Source organism: Chelonia mydas, chromosome 3 (assembly GCF_015237465.2).
Source record: "Chelonia mydas isolate rCheMyd1 chromosome 3, rCheMyd1.pri.v2, whole genome shotgun sequence".
Lineage (NCBI taxonomy): Eukaryota > Metazoa > Chordata > Testudines > Cheloniidae > Chelonia > Chelonia mydas.
This window is the reverse complement of record NC_057851.1, coordinates 112,420,915-112,441,773: the sequence shown is the minus strand read 5'-3', so window position 1 is coordinate 112,441,773 and position 20,859 is coordinate 112,420,915. Positions and strand designations below refer to the sequence as shown.

The following is a 20,859-nucleotide window of genomic DNA, read 5'->3' as shown; positions in this document are numbered from 1 at the left end:
GTGTGTGTGTTTGTGGATTTCTTCACATTCCTGCCTCACAACGTTTTCCCACCAACAAACTGTTGTGAGTTCAATAGGATTTTCCCTTACATAGCTTGTGGAGAATTACTTTGTATGGAGTAAGATCTCTTTAGCTTCTATATTTTATTTACACAAAGTGTTTCCTAAGCATGAAAAATGTTCCATTCAAAAACAACGTTTTAGAACCAAAGTCTGTTTACAATTTCAGAGGAATGCTTTAGTGTATGGAAAGTGGGAATACAAATTGGTCACAGGAGGTGTTTGTGTGGGGGAAAAATGTCTCAGGAATCCCTCATCCAAATATTGGCTCTTCTTAGCTGGACTTCACCAGAGGCATGTCAAAGGGGGACTTGTATCCCTGACACAGTGACAAAAGAACTGGGACCAAAAAATGTGGAATTTAGAGATTTTTGTTTACATATGCATTATCTATAAATTCCATATTTTTCTCCCCCTAAAAAGATTTGCTGAGAATTTTGTTCTCATCAGGGATTTGCTGAGCTAACACCCTTGAACTAGCTGAGAATTAAAGCTTTGTATTGATCTTTGCCTCAGAGGAGCTTGCACTGCAGTCTGATCAACAGGACTGTATTGTGCTTTCTGTAACTGTTTGGCTGTTTCATCACACTCCTCATCAACTTGAAATGGTTTTGATCTCCTACTGAAATATACTGTTTAAAAAAATATCCAAACGTTTGTATTAAAAATAACTGTCATTTGTATAGAAAGGAGAAACAAAGATGTGTGTGGGTTTTTTTTTGGTTTGGTTTGGTTTTTTTTGTTCTATCTTCCCTATCACAGATCAATCTGATAATTAATCCCAAAGATTTACAAATTGAAACTAAGCGAGCCAGTGGAGCTGGGGGCCAGCATGTAAATACAACAGACAGCGCTGTACGGATAGTTCATATTCCAACAGGTACCTAAATGTTACTCTTAATAAAGGATCTACAATGTGAAACTATTGGCATAACTAAAATGCAGATATCTTATCAGGTTGAAAGATCAAAAAGCTAAATAATTCTACTTCTTCTTCAGTCGCTTTGTAAGAACAATTGTCAGTACTGGGAGACAAAAATTCATGTAATTTAATATTGTAAAATCCTTATGGGATAAGGGTTTTGGAAAGGGTTAGTGAAATAACTATTCATTTCTACAAACTTTATAAAATTACATCCAAATTTAGATCTCAGTGGACAGTTCTCCACATCACAAAACCACTATCCCTCTTGGCAAACCTGGTGGCTTCTGTTTCATGGGTCCAGTACTAAATTATTAGTGTTGGAACTGAAGATTGAGGTGCACTGGGATACATGTCTGTTTTCAGGGGGTAGCCTGTAATCCTCTTGATTACAATTTATCGCTTTCCATGTTTGTTAAATTTCACATATAAAGAGAAGTAGTGCTTAAAAGCAGGTCAGACTATTAGGACAATGATTTCCTTGAGCGTGGAAGTACTCTATACTTGGAGTTTTGCCTCTTCTTAGTTAGCAATGATGATTTTATCACACAAATCAATTTCTGTTGCTTTTGATACAACTCTAGATTATTCTGAAACCTTGAAGACAATAAAGTTCCATTCTCAAATGTTTTCATAGCTCATTAATGTCTTGTCAAGCACTTCTTCCCCCATTCACAGTTTTGCAGACCACCTCCTTTTACAATCCAGTTCATTAAACCATCTCCCTTTTTATTCACAATAACATCCTTGAGACAACTACAGCAGTTGCATAGATGGAAGATTTATATTTTTAGTTTTTTAATGCAATTTAGCAGCTGAAAAAAGGACGAGAGGCAGTAGCAGACAGATCTTCAGGAGCCAGCTTGAGACCCACTGAACAATTGTGTTTGGTGGTTCTCCCCTTTCCTCCACAGCATCTGGAGAACAGGGTATCTCCTTTTCTACTTAGCATTACAATGTTAGCTCTTTGAAGCAGGCAGTGTCTTTCTCAATTTAACATGGTTCTTATTGCTGTGGGGCCCCGCTCCTAATTGAAGTGTATTGATGCTACCTTAATGCAGGTAACTGCAACTCCTCCACCTGTCTCCTTGATCCCATTCTCAGCCTTTGACTTTCATCTGTCTTCTGGCTCCTTCCTCATAGCATACAAGCATACTCTCATTTCTTCATCCTCAAAAATTAAAAAAACAAACAAACAAAAAAAAAACCCTTAAATGCCACCCACTTCCAAATGCCATACAATCTTCTTTCTACTCACTTCTGAGCTCTTTCAGTGTGCCATCTACAACAGCTGCCTTGACTTCCCCTCATCCAGCTTCCTTTTGGACCCCTTCTTATTTAGCTTCCACTCTTCACCTCCACCAAAACTGCTGTCATCAACATTTCCGACATATCATCAGAGCCAAATTCCAGAATCTCTATTATCTCTTTCTGCAGCCTCAGTATTGCTGATCACTCCAGTGTTCAACACCTTGTTTTCCCTTGGTTCTTATAGCCGTGATAGGTCCAGATTCTCCTCAGACCTCTCAGATATCTCTTTCAAAGGCTCCATTCTTCTCTCATTATGTTGGCATCCCCTTTTATTTGAGCTCACTCTATTCTCCCATTGCCATTAGTTTTGCAACATCAGAGTCATCTCTTATGCCGCCTTCTCCCAACATATCCAGAATGTTACCACTTATTTTACAGAGATGATCACTATTACTCGGTTCTGGTTACTAAAATACTTGTCCCATCTAGCAGTGGGCATTTTAGATCTTCTTGAGCCTCCCTTCATCTTCCACTGAACGATGGAACGCCCACATAGGAAGCCAAGTCCCCGCAGAGCATTAAATATCCCATCTCCCTTGGGAACCAGGGCAGCAGCAGCACATATTTATAATCACAGTTTTCTTAATGATAGACGGACACTCCAAGATGGTGGACTTCAGCAACCAATTACATTTGTTGCTATATGAGCTTATGAACTGTTCTCTGATCTGCCTACTATGCCATGCTTCATCTCTTGACCTTTTCCTATACCATTTTATTTCTTCTTTCCTCTTGTGCCTGTCTCCATCACACCCCCTCCTTTTACGTTCCTGTTCTCCCACTTCCATTATTCCTATTGTATCCGCTCCATTCACACTCCCTTATGGTTACAGAGGGAAAAAAAGTTTTTAAACTATATAAACAATCAGTATTAAAAACACAACCTTATAGAGCCAGCAAGGTATATAAACAAATCCTAGAAATTATATGAAATTGCTTTGTAACCCCTGTATTCCCATCAGTTTGTTTATCTTCCCGGTATTCATTACTCACACTTCTTGCTCTTTGGGGTAGTGACCATATTTTTTTTTATAGCGGAAGAGTTTAGCGCATGTTTGTGTGGTGCTATAATAATAATTGTCCACACCCTGATTCTCCCACAGTGATTACTGCAGGCTCCTCTTCTCTGGCCTCCCTAATTCCTAAATTTCTTTAATCAAGATCATGCAAAACATAGATGCTAAGATTATCTTCCACACCTGTGAATCAGATCACATCACTCATCTCTTCTTCCACAGACTCCCTGTAGCGTATCGTATTCAATTATAAATGTAAACATCTTGTGTATGTGGTAAAGGACCTGTGCAATTCAACCCAGAATTTCAGGCTAAACTTTTACTATGGATACAATTTTGTATGGTAAAATTAAGCAAAATTCACAGGACTGTCCTGGTACAAAAAGGAAAAAAATCAGTGTATGGTTACAGCGGGACTGAAGCCTAAGCTGGAGTGGGGCTGAATCTGAAGCCGAAGAAGTCACGGAACTCTGTTAAAATCACAGAATCCGTGACCTCCGTGATTAAATCGCATCCTTAACTATTACAGATTTTGGATTTTATTTTTTTGCCTCCCTTAACGTGGTAAAGAAAGTAGTAGCTTGTTTTTACTTTTAACATAAAAATAATCTCCATTGAAGATGGAATCACAACAATATTTTTGTACGTATTCTTATTAAACATTAAATCTGATTATATTTTTGCTGTAATCAGGTGTAGTGTCTGAATGTCAACAAGAGAGATCTCAAATCAGAAATAAAGAGAAAGCTATGCAAATGCTTCGTGCTAAACTATACAGCATCAAACTAGAAGAAGAGACAAGAAAGAGATACAATGCCAGAAAGATTCAGGTAGGATTTACTTTGCAAACGAATAGCTCTATGCGTATGGGACTGCTGAGAGCAAGTTACGTTTTAAAATTAGATTAAAAAGAAAGTTAATTGCGATATATTAAAGTTAAATGCAGTGCACAAATGTCTTATTCCAGGGGTTCTCAAACTTAATTGCACAGCGACCCCCTTCTGACAACAAAAATTAAGTGACACCAGGAGGGTGGACTGAAACTTAAGCTCAGCTGCCCCGGGTAGCAGGGCCAAAGCCCAAGCCCCACCGTCTCGCCTGTAACCTGAGCCCCCCACCCAGGGCTGAAGCCTTTGGGCTTTGGCTTTAGTCCCGGGTGGTGGAGCTCGGGCTTTGGCCCCGGCCACAAGAAGTCTAAGCCAGCCCTGGTGACCGCATTAAAATGGGGTCCCAACCCACAGTTTGAGAACCGCTGTCTTATTCCATTAAATTGCAGTGCATAAGGCTTGGGTAGGGCTTGGTGGCACAGCTATTTTTCACCCTGGCTAGTAATCTTACACATTGAGCTAGCTGTCATACACAGGGATTGAAAAAAACTTATCTACCATGCATGTAATGTCAATAGCAGCATGATCACGCATTCTGCACTTTTGACTACTTATCTAGTTCCATCAGGACATAGTACTACCCACATTAAGCCTCTGAATAGCTTTCAAACCGCTGACTTTGTTTTTTAAATTAACCTGTCTGAAAAATATCTCGGGTACATGATGGACAATATTCAGTCCTGGGTCAGTGACAGGGTAAAGGGCTGATGTCTGATAACCTCCTAGAAACTATGTACCATTAGAAAGGAAAGACTTATGGCTTTGCAGTAGGATAGAGCATACGTTTCTAAACCTGATAATTTATTAAATATTTGACCTTTAAGTGTGAAATGACATACACAAAACATGTATTCTAGTTCAGTGTCAAACTTTGTATTCTAGCTATATTTCATACACAGTGCTATACAAGATCTATAGACCTAATGAGACAGGTGAAACAAAACAACTGCTGAGTACAGTAACCAGAATACTAGAGACAGTACAAGTTTTTAATTCACATATACATTTATTATCCAGTGATTGCTACTCTAGCACTTCATATAGGTTTGTAATAACTAAAAGAACACTACAGTTCTTCATATATATATGATCTAAGAACTCTAGGAACTTGTTATTCTTAGCCATAGCTGTAGTGAACAGGTCTGTAGGTTAGTAGTATTACTATATCTCTGTCATGAATATTGTGTATTTCTAGTAGGAAGTAAAAAACTGACGTTCAAATGCTTAACCAGTATATTATTCTATGCTTAAAAAGAATACCATGATAATAAACTGATTCTTCTTATGTGATAGATTGGGACCAAAGGAAGATCTGAGAAGATCAGAACATACAACTTTCCACAGGATCGTGTTACTGACCACAGGATAAACAGAACTGTGCATCATATTGAAAGTTTTATGTTAGGGGAAGAACTGTTAGATGAAATGATAACATCCCTGATGGAATGTGCTGATTATGAAACTTTAATGGAAATTATTTCAGAAAATGTAAAAACAAATCTGACCTGAACTTTGTTCTTTGCTAAGACCTGTAATGACAGATATGGCTACCCTGGCACAAATTAGCTGCATGACTGTTTGCTGGAGCATCACACAGGAGGTGTAAACTGCATTTCAAATCACCAAAAAGAATTAATTTATCTCCTCATGACTGCTAAACAGTTTTTTTTCCTACTTGCTGGAGTAGAAGACTGTTGACTTTTGTATGAGATGACTACAGTGTAGAAAATCTAAAGTAAATATGATTGAGTTTGAAGTGATTGCAGTTTTTACTTTCTCACCTGGACATTGCTGCTCTACTTTCAAAAGGTATGCAGAAAAACGGAGTTGCTTCTAGTTCTAGGCTTCATTTGAGCTTAAAAATCTGTTCCATACAGTATAAAGCCAACGATGCAGGGAGCCTCCCTTTTATAACATTTAGGCTAGTGGTTAGGGTGCTCAGCAGTGAGTGGGCTACTCTTACCTCTCAGGTGAGTGACCTAGCCACCTGACTACACAATGACTCTGTTTCTGTCTCTGGCCCAATTAATATTTAATTATCTTATTAAAGTAGAATGAATTCAACAAGAGAGATTGAGAGAGACCTACATCAGAATATCCCATAGTCCCGTGGCTAAGGTACTCACCTTAGAGGTTACACACCCCTATTCAAATCCCTTCTCATCAGGCAAAGGGGGGAATTTAAACTAGGATCTCCCATATCTCAGCTGAGTACCTCATGCACTGAGCTAAAGATTAGAAGGGAGACCCCCTCTTCCCCACAGCCATTTTGTGTGGCGTGAGACAGACACCTAAACTGTTTGTTTCTTGTGAAAATGACTTAGGCACCTAAGTCACCTGACTCCAAGAGAGGGGTTCCTGGTTGTGGATCACAAGCAGAAATAGGTGCCTCCCTGCAGACCAGATTTAGGCACCGAACTTTAACAGACACCTGAGATGACCGGGATTTAGGACACATCTTTCCCATCAGCATCTTCCACCTGCTAGCTTAGGCAGCTGCATGCCTAACTTGCTGATCTTTGTGTATCCCATTTTACGGTGCGCTCTCTGTTCCCATGCATTGTATAGGGAGCCTATGCATCTAACATAGGCTTTGTGGATTCCTGTGATTTTCAAGGCATCTGAAGCTAGGCTCGTTGCAATGCCCAAGTTCCTTTGTGGATTTTGGATGTACTCTCTTGAAGCCTGAACTTCAGGTCTTCTATTTCTTGCTTTCCTCTTTTTATCAGTTATATCAAGGTTATATGCTATTAGAAAACTAGTGGTGACTAGACTATTTTCTGTAACCTTCAGCAAGATGCTAATCTCATCTGTAAAGGTGGAGTTTTTATTGTCTGTATACATTGTTGTATTGACTAATCATGGCTGTGTAAGAGTTGCATTAGCAGCCCTGGAGATCTGAAGTCCTTTACTCAGAATGGTCCAGCCTGGGGATGGCAGTGCAAATTGTCCTGCCAGTGTCATTAAAGATGGCAGTTCTTGCAGGAGTAGGGCAAACGCTAATTAAATATAAAGTATCTTAGCTAATAACAAAAATACCTATTCTCTCCAGCTGCTGTACTGGAGGGTAGCAATTATATTTGAATCTGTCTTTCTAAAGGTGGTATAGGTAATCCTGGAAATTACAGACCAGAGAATCTTATTTCAGTACCAGATAATAGGGACAAATCAGCATGATTTATGTAAAGGAAAATTCTGCCTCTCTGATCTGCTGGTGATCTTTTTTGTGTGGTTAAAACAGAGGGTAAATGAGAAACATTACATTTATATTTGGGTATGCAAAACACTGAAAGCAATTGTGACTGTCCACACACACAAAGTGATGAGCACAATCTTTATACCAGACCATACTATAATATATTGCATATATAATAAAATCTGTAGAGCAACAAATGATTCATATAATGAGGAAAAATTTTGCTATGGGTAAAAATGTTTACTTCTGATTTCTATTTAACAAAATCACCAAAACATATTAGAATAAAAATAAGTTAGTATGTGTGACAAACTTTGCAGGAGTTTGCTTATAAACATAATTTCAGTAAAGTACATACAAAATGTAATGTGTTGTAAACAATTAAGGAATGCAATTATAAAACTAAACAAAATTTATATCTACATTCCATTATCTTACATTTACTCGCTTCTCTAGTTTGAACCAGGAAATATACAAGTCCTTTGTATACAAGTAAGTGCTCATTTAAGCTTGGCTTTCTAGAGGCTATTTTGTTTCCTAAAATGATCCTGTATGCTGGCCTTAGTACTAAGCTCTATTCTGTAAAGCAGTGATGCACAAGCTTAACTTTATCCATGAAAGTAGTTCCTTTGAAGTGATGGGAGTACTTACACTCAAAGTTAGGTATCTGCACCACTTTTTGCAAGAATGGAGCCTTACTCGTCACAATTTTGGTATATTTATATGCAGAATCAGAAGCGTAAGGTCATATTGTGTATCTGTAAGTGCAACCCCCCTTCCCTTCAAGTTCTTGAGTTCTTAAAATCACCTCTCTGTTCCATGTTAGTTTTGATGGAGGGACTGTTTTCTCAACAACTCTGGGGCTTCAGGGACACTACTCCTGTGTTGATACAACTCCGCTGAGATGTGAGATGACTGTATTGTGCTCCCACTGGAGCTGATTTTAAGAACGTGAAGGAATGGGGGTTGCACTAACAGACACATAATAGCTTCTGATTTTGCATATAAATGATACCAAAATTATAGTGTAAAGGCGCCACTCTTGGAAACAGTGATCCATATACCTAACTTTGAGTATAAGTACTCCCATGACTTCAGTGGAACTACTTTCATGGGTGAAATTAAGCATGCATCACTGCTCTACAGAATGGAGCTTAGTACGAAGGCCAAAATACAGGATCACTTAGGGAACAAAATGGCTGCTGGAAAGAGAAGGGCTTATTTAAACCTAAATAGCTGCCTATTTCTAAACCTGGATTCTTGTCTTGTGCAGATGGTGGACTTAATCCTGAATTCCCTCTTCACTGCAACTGAGCATCTTATAGACAAGAAGTATTTAAAGGAATAAGCATTGCCATTGTTCTAATAGCCTTGGAAATTTATTTAGTAGCCAGGCAAGCGGAGTCTAAAGTGAGTGGATTGTTGGTTTTATTATGGGGGCAGCAGGGGAACCTGTTCCGTCCTCTCCTTTCTCCAAATAAAGTAAATCCCATGTTGCTGACATGGAGGATACTTGTTAAACATTTTGCACAGCCACGCCAGTGCTGAGATAGGATTCTGCCTGCTAAACTCTGTTCCACTATTGTCTAGGTGACACTGAATATTTGGGGGTACTGAAGAACTTTGGTCAGCTAACCACTGGGGGTGAGGGAGAAGGTTGGACTCTGACAGCCAGGCCTAAACCAAACTGCAGCAGAAGGTAAGTGAAACTCCTGTAGTTCAAGGGAATAATTAAATGGTACAATAACATATAAAAGGGGAGGAGACATTAATTTACAGAGACAATTACTCCTGGGGGAATTCTGCACACAATATTCTAAAATTCAGCATATCTTATGTGTCAGAATAACACAACATCATCATGCTCCAGCTGTCAGCCCCAGGCTGTCTGGCTGCAGGAGCACCTGTCGCCCTTGCTAGGGAGTGCTGGGAGGGGGGAAATAAATTCTGCTGGAAAAAATAAAATTTTGCAGAGAATATTAATTCTGCATTGTGCAGAATTCCAGCAGGAGCAGACTCTTCTGCAGCTTATGGTTAACGTGAGCCTGTTCTACTTTGGTTAGCATATGGGAGTGATCTGCATTTCCATGTCTCCCTTGGTATGATCCCAAGGAGTTTACATCGGTGTTAAGCCACCCTCCAGGCTGCCAATGGGGTACAACAGATTGGGGAAACTGCGCCACAAAGGTGAGGGAATGATTTACCCATGGTCAGAGAACTTACAAATAAACCTCAGGTTTCAGAGTAACGGCTGCGTTAGTCTGTATTAGAAAAAAGAAAAGGAGGACTTGTGGCACCTTGGAGACTAACAAATTTATTTGAGCAGAAGCTTTCGTGAGCTACAAGCTCCCTTCGTTGGCTGCGTCGGATGAAGTGAGCTCACGAAAGTCTATGCTCAAATAACTTTGTTAGTCTCCAAGGTGCCACAAGTCCTCCTTTTCTTTTAGCAAATAAACCTCAGTAGCTACCACATGTCCCAGTCCTCTGCAGTAAATACTTTTCCCTTAAAAAGGGATCTAAGCTGCCTGGCACAGCCAGGGTAGAGAACCCAGGCGCGGGGTGACTGCATGAAGCAGCGCTTACTGATGGCGCGAGCGCTGGGACCCAGAGAGGCAATCAGGACGTTCAGAAAAGCCGCCTCTGCTGGCGGCGCCGCATTCTGTCTCCCGCGCTCCACGTGTCCACCCCGGAGAGCGCGCGCTGCCAGCCTCCCTCCCTGCTTTTGGACACGCCCATGGGCGCGAGCGCGGGCTCGCGCTTGCCTCGCCCCTCTCCTTCAGAAGAGGGAAAATGCGAGGGAGGAGGGGCTCCTCCTCGCGAGGCCCGGGATTGGCTGCCGTTTACAACCTCCCCGCCATTGGCGGCCGGGCTCGTGGGGCGGCACCTGATTGGCCGCCGGGATTTTGGATACCAAATTCAAAGTTTTTAAAAGTACCCGGCAAGCGCGGCAGCCGCCCAGAGTCATTCACCGGCCGCGGTTCGCGCGGAGGGAGCAGCGTCCCAGGTACTGTGGCCGGGCGGGGGGGACGGGGCTGAGGAGCCGCCGCAGCGGCGGGAGGTTTGACTTGTCCCGGTCTCAGAGGCGGTGGGGCTGTGACGCGTCCCGGGTCACGGCGGGCTCGGTGCCCGGGCGTCCGTGCCCGGGCTGGGGCGCCCCGGCCCCGGGCTCTGGAGGGTGGATGGCGGGAGCGGGGCTCTGGCTGCGTGCCTCGGTTCTTGTGCTGGGGAAACCGAACGTGCCTCGGGGCGGGGGTTTCCCCAGGGCGGCCGCCGAGTGGCTCAGACCCGGCAGGTAGCCCGGGGGTCCCTCGGGGGCCGCCGGCCTCCCATCACCCCCCCACCCTCTCCCCAGGGCCTTGCAGCCACTTCCCCCCCCGGTCACTCCTCTCGGTCTCCCGCCCTGCGGCGGGATGGCGGGCCCCGGGCTGCTCCCCCCAAGCGAGGGAAGCGCCAGCCCCGGGGGTCTTGGCGGGCGGGAGGAAGGCTGAGGAGCAGCCGCGCAGCCCCGTCTCCCGCCCGTCCAGGCCATGCCGCCGGGAGAGGACACCGCCTAAACTGGCGGCAGATTGGCCCCGCGGCCCTCTTTGGGGGGGCGGTGATTAAAAATGAGGGAAAGAGGAGGCAAGACCTGTCTCAGTGTGAGGATGGCAGAGCTGGGGGCTCTTCTGTCGGCAGCGGCCCAGCTCAGGCACTGGGTGCTGGGAATGGAAATACACTGACAGCTCTCAGATCCTGCAATGTACTAACCACGCTAGGAACAGATGCACGGAGCTGATGTAGCTTTAGAGACCGCAGAAGGAGGCCAGGAACTTATTTGTGCTGCAAACAAGGCCATTAGGGGCACCTTCTCTAACCACAGCCCAGAGGGGGTCACCTTCACTGATTCAGCTATACAAGAACCACATCTTTGCCCCATTCACAGTACACAGAGAGAACCAATTATTTTTATTTCACTCCAAAAAGATATGCATCACCCTAAATATACAGGGGACACTTCTTCCCTCCACCTCAAACATTTATGGAACACCCTTTTCCCCAAACTCCTGGAAATGCCTATGACTGTAGCCCCTTAAAAATCCTGGGGACTCCTCAGTCTCCGCAAACACAGGAGTTGGTTTTGCCTTTGTACTATGACCACATGGAAGGACACTTCTCAGGCTATTCCCAGTGTGCAGGAGATCACATCTCTTCCCCACACTATTAACACATAGGAGAAATATCCATCAGGGCAAACATGGGGTACCCTCCTATTTCACCACTAACATATGTGAAGGGATATCTCCATTAACATTAAGGGATACTTCTTAGCTTTCCAAACATGCCCTGCCCCGAGTCAGCAAAATTGTGCCTGGGGGTGGCTTCTCCCCCCCCCAATCACCACTTCCTCCCCTTCGTGGTGGGGGTTGGGACACCTCCGCCTTGCCTCTGAAGTGTACTTTGGCCTGGTACCCTGTGCAGGAGCCCCTATCCTGGTTCTGCCTGGTGGCAAATTAATATCCAAGAAGCAGCATGTCCAGTTCCGTGACTGCCCGCCAATTGTCCTCCTTAAGTCATGGAACCCTCTCACTAACACTGTTCCTTCTAGAGCAGTGGTTTTCAAACTTTTTTCTGGCGACCCAGTTGAAGAAAATTGTTGATGCCCATGACCTAGCGGAGCTGGGATGAGGGATTTGGGGGTGTGGGGGGGGCTCAGGGCTGGGGCAGGGGGTTGGGGTGCAGGAGGGAGTTTGGCCTGGTGGGTGCAGGCACTGAGGTGGGGCTGGGGATGACGGGGGAGGGATAGCTCAGTGGTTTGAGCATTGGCCTGCTAAACCCAGGGTTGTGAGTTCAATCCTTGAGGGGGCCATTTAGGGATCGGGGGAAAAATTGGGGATTGGTCCTGCTTTGAGCAGGGGGTTGGACTAGATGACCTCCTGAGATCCCTTCCAACCCTGATATTCTATGATTCTATGAGGGGGTTGGGGTGCAGGAAGGGGCTCTGGGTTGGGGGAGGCTCAGGGCAGGGGGTTGGGGTGCAGGCTTACCTCGGGCAGCTCCCAGTCAGCAGCGCAGCAGGGGTGCTAAGGCAGGCTTCCTGATTGTCCTGGAAGCGCGCTGTGCCCCGGAAGTGGTCCGGCTCTTGCCTGCAAGCACTGCCCCCCATTGTTCCCATTGGCCGAGGACCAGCCAATGGGAGTGCGGAGTCAGCGCTCGGGGTGGGGGCAGCGCACAGAGCCCAGTGGCACTCCCGCCTAGGAGTCGGACCTGCTGCTGGCTGCTTTCAGGGCACAGCGAGGTGTCAGAATAGGTAGAGTCTAGCCAGGCAGCACCGCTGATGGGACTTTTAACAGCCTGATTGGCGGTGCTGACCACAGCTGCCCTGACCCAGTGCCTTACATTCCGCGACCCAGTACTGGGTCGCCACCCGCAGTTTGAAAAGCACTGTTCTAGGGGCCACTTGGAAATACATTGAATGCACTATGGTGTTTAAGACAGGAAGTGAGGATGCCATTATATCCATCATAAAAAGCAGAAAAAAAAGTTAGTGAATTATTTTTGGCACAATTATATCCAGGGTAACACTCTATTCTTATGAAAAGGTGCTGTTGGAATTTTAATGATCGCTGATTGGGACCTGAAAGGCATGCACTCAAGTAGTAGAGTGCCCTAACTCCATGCTGGAGTATAGATTCAGGACTATCTCTGTGGAGAGAGTGCCACATTTTGAATACTTGACTTCCTACAGCACTGGGTTGTTTTCCGCTTCCAGGATCTCCTTCAAGTACTGACTTGGCCGAACTGTGCTTGGCTTTTGAAAACTGGCAAGATACATTTTTTTAGTACTATTTTCAATAACTACTGTTTTGTGTGGATTTGGAGAAGAGCTACCTATTCATAATAAGATCTGATGGCACTTCTTGCAAGACTTAAAAGTGATGCCTGTATGGTATCCAAATTACAATTGGGAAATTGCATTCTGCCCACTAACCCACCCTCCTACATATTCAGTTGGAGAAGTTACTCAGTTTCGTTCTGAAAAATGTATAGTGGAGTTGGTATAAAACAGCTTTTGCATTTCATTTCAAGTTGGCTGCAGTTAAGTGGAGGAGACGTTCAAATGTGCTGTGAATGTTACTTTTGTAAATGATAGACTGAATTCCCCGTTACAGAATTTGGGTCTTTGTGGAGCCCCATTGAAAGAACTGGCTCTGACTAAATTCAGACAGTATAAGTAGAACTTCAGCTCAGGACACATGCTCACTCAATCAGTGCAGGATAGCTGGCTGACTAGTTGGTCCAAGATATCCTAGAGCTTCATGTCAGCAGGAGAGAAATAGGGAAACTATAAAATGGAGCTTATCCACCATGAAAAGAAATGAAGCGGAGCTATGTGATACCTTTCCCTCCCTCACAGCATTTTTTTTTGTAAGAATAGAGAGGAAAGCTCCCCCCTCGCACCTACGCTATCTAGCAGCCAGTGAGAAGGTAGAACTCTCCATCCCAGACATCTCAGAAAGTATAAGAATAGGCATGTATTCTGTGGAAAACTGGAAATTTATACAAATTGTCCATTAGTATAAGACGTATGGTGAAACATTAAAATATGTGGTTTTTTTACTGGGTCTTTCATTAAAAAGATCACCATAATCTATTCTGTAGTATTCAGTTTGATACAAACATTTATTTGAATGTTTTTCTTTAAGATTAAAGGTCTGTTGGGAAAGGACGAAAGTCTTGTATTGATGGGTTCTTAGAGCATTTCCATATAGGATGAATTTTAAATGGACAGGTGAGCCCAGAAGTTTGGCAGGTTGTCCTGGTATGTATCTGATGGTAAATGTCTTCCAACTTAAACATTTTCTTCTTGGTATTGTGTGCTTTTAGCATAGGGATTAGGGACATACGACTGGAAGGGACCTCCTGGTTCATAGAGTACAGTCACAGGGAAACCTGTTTTCACAGGGAATCTCATCACTTAAGTGGAAACCTACAATACTTGTTTGCCATAGAGAAATTTGGTTTAACTGTGCAACTGACTTGCTCTGGCTAGAGCTGTTTTGGATTAATACTTTGTTGTTTTGTTGCAGGATACAAACCAGAAAATAATGAAAGCAAACCTTAACCACTCCACGAAAATGAAATGTGATTTTAATTGTAACCATGTCCGCTCTGGACTCGCACAATTAAAGACTGATGCAGTAAAGGCAAGACTAGAAGAATCCTCTACCTCGAATTATGAGGAAGGGTCTTGTAAAGACTGTGTTAAAGAATATCAGAGGCTATTGCATAGTGAACTGCAGAATGCAACCCCCAGGAATTTTGACCCCAAAGCTGAAGGAAGGCTTGTACATAACAAAGAAAACCAGCAAGTATTGTACAGATTTGGTGAAGGTGCCTGTGAAATGGAGGCATTAGAAAACAGTAGGTTTAATGAGGAGAGTGGTTACTCCTCTATGTTGAGCAGCGAGTACAATGATCCAACAGAACATGAGGACAGTATATTACTGGCGGGAAATATATATGGCACACCAAATCACTGTCTCATGAACCAAAGCCAAGCACAGCTTTCCAAAAAAACCTTGTTACCAGTTACCTATTTTGAAGAACTGGTTTGCTCAACTTTGAAAAAAAGTGGTAAAAGAAATCTTAAATCATGGGCTATTGTGGACAGAATTGTTTCCCGGGGAAGCGCTGGACTTAGGAATCTAATTGGCAGAAAAATGGGATTAGATGGAATAGACATTCTTGGTGAACTCTTCCAAAGGCACCTCAGACATCTTTTAGCAAACATCTTAAGACATCTTGATGAGATGGACTTAATAAAGTAAGTTTACTAACCTTGTGGGAGTTTGTCATTGGGAAAGTGATAGTGCTAGTGGGAACCAGAAGGGATGCTGCTCTGTGCATATGAGCTTGACTTCTGCACATTGTTTAGTATTATGATACAACTTCAAAAGTATCCTAAAAAGTTGCATTACTCAACATGATGCATGTTGCTATATAGGAGTGATGTGCATCTTTCATAGAAAACGTATAATACTTCAGTTCTACAAAACTACCATGAAAATCTACCAAAATTCACTCATTTGCCCTTACCATGACACAATGTTTATTTGCCTGTTCAAAATTTTAAAAATTTCTCTTGTCCATTCATATGGTAAGCTCACTGGGACAGGCACCCTCTCACGTTTTATATTTGCACAAGTCTAGCACATTTTGAGTACTGCCAGATATAAATAGAAAAGAGGTGATGGAATAGCCTGCCTCTTGAAGGGGGTGGGAGGGTGTGGACTCAGTCTCTTGAGGACACTTACACTAGTGGACTAGATCTTGGACATATTTTTGAGCAACAAGTTTATTTTTTACTTTCAGAAGTTGTTAAGGTGTTTGTGTTTTCACTACAGTGTGGCTAAAGTGAGTCCAACATGGAAGAAAATTCTAAAGGAAGACAAATGGGCTTTCAAAGTGTATAGTAAAGCGGTGAAAAGCCTTTCTGTAAGTTCCTGCATTTGATAACTTTAAATTTGAATCAGTGATCTACAACCTGTTGCTTGAGGGCTAGCTGTGGCTCTTGAGGATGAAGATCAAAAAAATTATTTGATTATATATTGAAAATATGTTCTCTGAGCTGGGCCCTGTGATATTTAAACTGAGGTGTTTAAATCCTGTTAAGTTTGACATCCTTTTTTTAACCTGAAGTGCAAACCTGGAAAATCTGGACTAAAAGTTCAGTTCTTGGTGGAAAAGAGACAAACATTCCTATTCATCATGACAAAATATTGATGAAAAAATTGTTTTGTTTTAAAATTTTGCTGTTGACTCAATTGCATGATTTGTCTAAATGGTTAAAAATTGTGGTAACTTGGAAATAATGTTCAGCATAATTGAAGATTATTGAAGTTAATGGTGGCCTAAACCATGTTGTCCCACAGATGTTTAAAAGAGGGCTATCCATGAATTGCATTTAACTCAAGCAATTAACTCAAAACAAATTAACTCGATTAAAAAAATTAATCACAGTTTTAATCCCACTGTTAAACAATAATAGATACCAATGTAAATTTATAATTGTTTGTGGATGTTTTTCTACATTTTCAAATATATTCATTTCACTTACAATACAGAATACAAAGTGTGCAGTGCTCACTTGCACTGTAAAAAAGAAACGAAAGAAATAGTATTTTTCAGTTCTGCAGTGCGATCTCTTTATTGTGAAAGTACAACTTACAAATGTAGAATTATTTTTTTACATAACTGTTTTGTTTTGAGTGCAGAATGAAACGTTAGAGCCTACAAGTCCACTCAGTCCTACTTCTTGTTCAGCCAATTGCTAAGACAAACAAGTTTGTTTATATTTATGGGATGTAGTGCTGTCCGTTTCTTATTTACAGTGTCACCTGAAAGTGAGAATAGGTGTTTGCATGGCACTGTTGTAGCTGGCATTGCAAGATATTTACGTGCCAGATATGCTGAATACTCCTATGCCCCTTCATGCTTCGATTTGTAGATCGCACTATCTTTTGCATTTTCACGATAAAAAGATTGTACTACAGTATGAGGTGAACTGAAAAATACTATTTTTTTTGGTTTATCATTTTTTCAGTGCAAATATTTGTAATAAAAAATAATATAAAGTGAGCACTCTACACTTTGTATTCTGCGTTGTAATTGAAATGAATAGATTTGAAAATGTAGAAAAACATCCAAAAATATTTCTAGTAAATTTAAATTGGTATTCTATTGTTTAACCGTGTGATTAATCACCTTTTTTAAATCTTGCGATTAATTGTAATTAATATTTTAATCGTTTAACAGCCCTCCTTTAAAATAGTAACGAGAATAGCTACTTACACCAAAAGTACAGGTAAAATGAAAGCCACATAGCTTACTATCAAGGTTTGAAAAAATTACCATAAACTTCCTTGCCAAAGAAAAGTTTACAAAGAAAACCTCAATACTTTATTTTAAAGATACACAGCTACTTTACATCAAAGTTAAATTTTTATACTGACAGTTACTTAGAGGAGCCTTGTTAAATCTTAACCTCATTTTACCTCTTGACAGGATGGTAGTGTACAGCCCTCAGGACATACTGTAACAAGGGAATATGTTCTATATCGAGCAGCTTTAGCTTCTGTTCAGACAGCAGCCCCTCCAAACAGCTCATCCAAAAAAGCATCCAGATCCAAATCATCCAACCAGAGCAATCAGAATGGTTCTTACAGCCGACACATGGAGTTTTCTGAGGTAATATTGATGTTTTTATTCCTCTTTAACTACTAATGTGCTGTCAAGAATAGCACGTGAACAGTTTGTAACTCATGTTTCTAAAATGAACACCACAATTTTAACCACTGGTAACACTTTCCAAGCATAACTGACAAATTTAGATTATGGAACCTATTTTTGCTGTATGTATAAAACTGGGTGGGGAGTTATATGATACAATGGGATGGTCTTCATTGAATAAGGCTGTGAGAAGAATACTTGGGTGTAAATCTTAGCTCAGGGCACAAGTGAAAAGTAATTTTGTGGCTTCCCCCTGATTGCCATCTGTGTGCAGTGAGTTTTCCAAACGTACAGTCCCTGCCCTCAAAGAACTGTCTCACTTTGTAATATAACATGACTAGCAGTGTCTACTCAAGAAAAGCCAATGACTAACAGGCCTGTACTAGCTTATTTTTAAAGATTGACACATATCAACACAACTGTGGAAGGAAATCTGTATATTGCCTGCCCATGCTATGCTTCTCTTACTTCAAGTTGTATGGCATTGAAAAAAGGCTCTTTTTCCAAAAATGTACATGCTAGCTCGCCTCAGAATGAGACTGCTGAAGTTTTGTTTTGTATTCTTAGCCCCTTTACTCACCCAAGAGTAAGGCCTCACATACTCTGCAACCTTCGTTGAAGAAGCCTGTCATAAAACAGTTCATCTTGTATAGAAGGGATCATAGCCATGCCTCTAAAACTAGGCTGAATCTGTGTTTTCAGGAAACTTCTTGACAACAATGTTTTAAATGTTGTTCCCTAACACAATAGCATTGGACAACCAGATGGTGAAATTGACTAAACTGACCAGTCTATCTCCCAAGGAGCATAAATGGTGAAAAGATAGAATTCTGATTACTCTGTGTTTTGGACCCCTCTTGTTTGCCTGTCATAGGGCTTATCTAGAAAGTATTGTTGTTGTACACATTAAAGATGAATTGTAAATACATGTGCTGAATCCCCACCCCCAATCAAATTGTATGGAACATTCAGCACAGATTTGTGTGGTTTCTTTGGTAAATTGTATCTCTTGCTTTGGCTTTATAGTTTGCCTCAAAATTAAGACTAATCTTTTCCTACTTTGGCCACAAGACTGTTGTCCTTGATGTGCTGAATCTGCACTTTGGGACCAATGGCTTTTGCTGTTCAACAATTTACTAACCTCCAAATTTTCCAGTTCAGTTCATTTGCCTGGTGTCTTTCAAATCAGAGTAGTTTCTGACTTCATTTTAGTTGGGTGTGTTGCTTGGCTAATAGCTGCTGCAAATTCAGTGTTTTACCTGTTTAGAGATGATTATGAGGTTAAACAAGTGCTTCATAGTTGGAATAAGTTACAAATATTACAGTCCACAGCAAAGTATCCAGGTTAGGCAGATCTGTTACTTCATCTGATAATACATTCAATACTGACTTCACGAAGACAAACAAGTATAAAGTTTCTGTAAACCCACATTCATTGCTGTTCTTTGGCTGCTGCTTTTAGCCATTCCACATCAAACTCTAGTATGTTTTCCATGAAATCCATAAGACTAAAATGGAAATGTAATCTGAGTGTACTGATTAGTGATTTTTGACTGCCTCTGTTTGAGTGCCCAACTTGAGGCGTCTTTTTTGGGGTGGGGGGAGAGTAGGGGGGCTGATTTTCAGAGAGTGGGTGCTCACCACTTCTGAAAATTAGTTCTATTTATAGTGTTTTAAGTTGAATGTAATTCTAAATGGATGGTAGTCCCTTATGAAAGTAAATGTAGTTGAGGTCCATCATATATGTTCTTTAGATGAGGGCTGAGGGATCCAGGCCTTATTTGCAGTTACTTACATATTTATTACTCCGCAATGAGAGACTTAGTCCAATGTTCTGGTTACCCTTGACAATGTTTTAGAAAGCGTCTTAGAGCTGTTTCCATAAAACCGTACATATCCAATAGCTCATCAACAGTATAACTCTAGTAAGTTGATTAACCTCACCACAGAATCTCCACCAGAGTTCCATACCACCACTCTCCAGCTCTTTCACTCATCCTTAGAGAGAAGGGTGAAAAGAAGAGTCTTGCAACATTCCCTGGAGACTAACAAAGTCAGGCTCTTATAAAACAAGGGGGAAGACTTGGTGTTTTTGTATTTACTTGTTCCAGTGATTATTTCACTAAAAATAAATGTATATTTTCCCACTAGGCTGCCAAGACCTTGAAAAACACTGAAAATCTTAAGGTTTGTAGTCGCTGCAGCTCACCTGCAAAATATGACTCCTATCTACAGAGGGCAACATGCAGCCGTGAAAGCTGTAGCTTTGACTTTTGCACCAAGTGCCTGTGCTGCTACCACAATTCCAGAGACTGTGCAAGTGGCAAACCTGTGAAATCAAGCTCTCAGCTAGGACTTCTTCCTGGCACCAAAAAGAGCAAACAGAATTTGCGGAGATTGTGATCTGTTGTGCTGTCAGCACCTGCTATTCTATCACAGAGGTTAATTCAGAGATGAAAGTTATCCTAAAGAAAAGTGAATGTGGGAGTGGTTCTTAGTAAATATCTGTTTTTAAAATAAGTTGAATGTATTCTAGATCCATTTCTCAGCTGTAGTCAATTTTTAAAAAACTTTTGAGAATTTTCAGAAATTTGTCCATACCCAAACATGTTTTTTTACTGATTTATAAAATTTAAAAGAAAAATTTGGATACGAATTCTACAGTATCTTTTAAAGAATGTTCTTAACTATTAACTTAAATTAAAAAAAAAAGCAAGGTTAAATGATCATTTTTGGCAAGTATTCCTACGTGTCTGAAGCTAGCATTTTTCAATGGGGGGGTGGAAGAAGAATTGTTTTAAGGATTGAATTTTGTTTTAATTAAGTAATATTTGATTTTATTGTTCCAGAAAAGTCTTTTAAATGAGTTTACAGTGGAAATTTGAATTGGAGTGTGCATATTAATGAGGTCCTTTTATATACAAAAAGTTGTGGGACTCTTTGTTTTAGAGTACATGCTTTGCATTTGAGCCTCATCAGTCTAAAATTGGAACTTTAAGTTAAATTTTCAAAACACTAGCTGGTCTGATGATTTACCTGAAATTAATCTTGGATTTGACTGGTGTTTCTTCATTCCTCCCTTGCTGGTATGATCAAGGAGCTACAAACTGACCTAGGACTCTTGCCATACTGACTCCATTCCAAAAAAGTGTGTGTAAAAAAAAAAAAAAAAAAAAAGTATATAGTGACATTGCTAAA

The 20,859-nt window shown here is 41.4% G+C and overlaps 2 protein-coding genes across 8 annotated transcripts in view; both read left to right on the top strand.

Annotated features, from left to right (window-relative positions):
• Nucleotides 1-5,956, top strand: part of MTRF1L (mitochondrial translation release factor 1 like) — a 26,800-nt gene extending 20,844 nt beyond the window's left edge. For both annotated transcript variants that reach the window (XM_043543172.1, XM_037895013.2), the window contains 3 exons: nt 823-940; nt 4,003-4,139; nt 5,490-5,956. In XM_043543172.1, coding sequence (XP_043399107.1) covers nt 823-940; nt 4,003-4,139; nt 5,490-5,705 — 471 coding nt within the window. In that variant the 3' untranslated portion in view covers nt 5,706-5,956. The remainder of the gene's footprint in view (nt 1-822; nt 941-4,002; nt 4,140-5,489) is intronic.
• On the top strand, nt 5,873-20,859 carry FBXO5 (F-box protein 5). Of its 6 annotated transcripts, none has more exons than XM_007060340.3 (6): nt 5,873-6,005; nt 8,983-9,091; nt 14,460-15,196; nt 15,777-15,867; nt 17,437-17,619; nt 19,813-20,859. In XM_007060340.3, exons 3-6 carry the CDS (start codon nt 14,478-14,480, stop codon nt 20,062-20,064), a joined length of 1,245 nt encoding a protein of 414 aa, XP_007060402.2. In that variant the 5' UTR covers nt 5,873-6,005; nt 8,983-9,091; nt 14,460-14,477; the 3' UTR covers nt 20,065-20,859. The 6 variants fall into 6 exon arrangements, with proteins under 6 accessions (XP_007060402.2, XP_027678570.2, XP_037750939.1 ...); XM_027822769.2 differs by lacking the exon at nt 5,873-6,005 and adding an exon at nt 8,668-8,802; XM_037895011.2 differs by lacking the exons at nt 5,873-6,005; nt 8,983-9,091 and adding an exon at nt 9,767-10,396.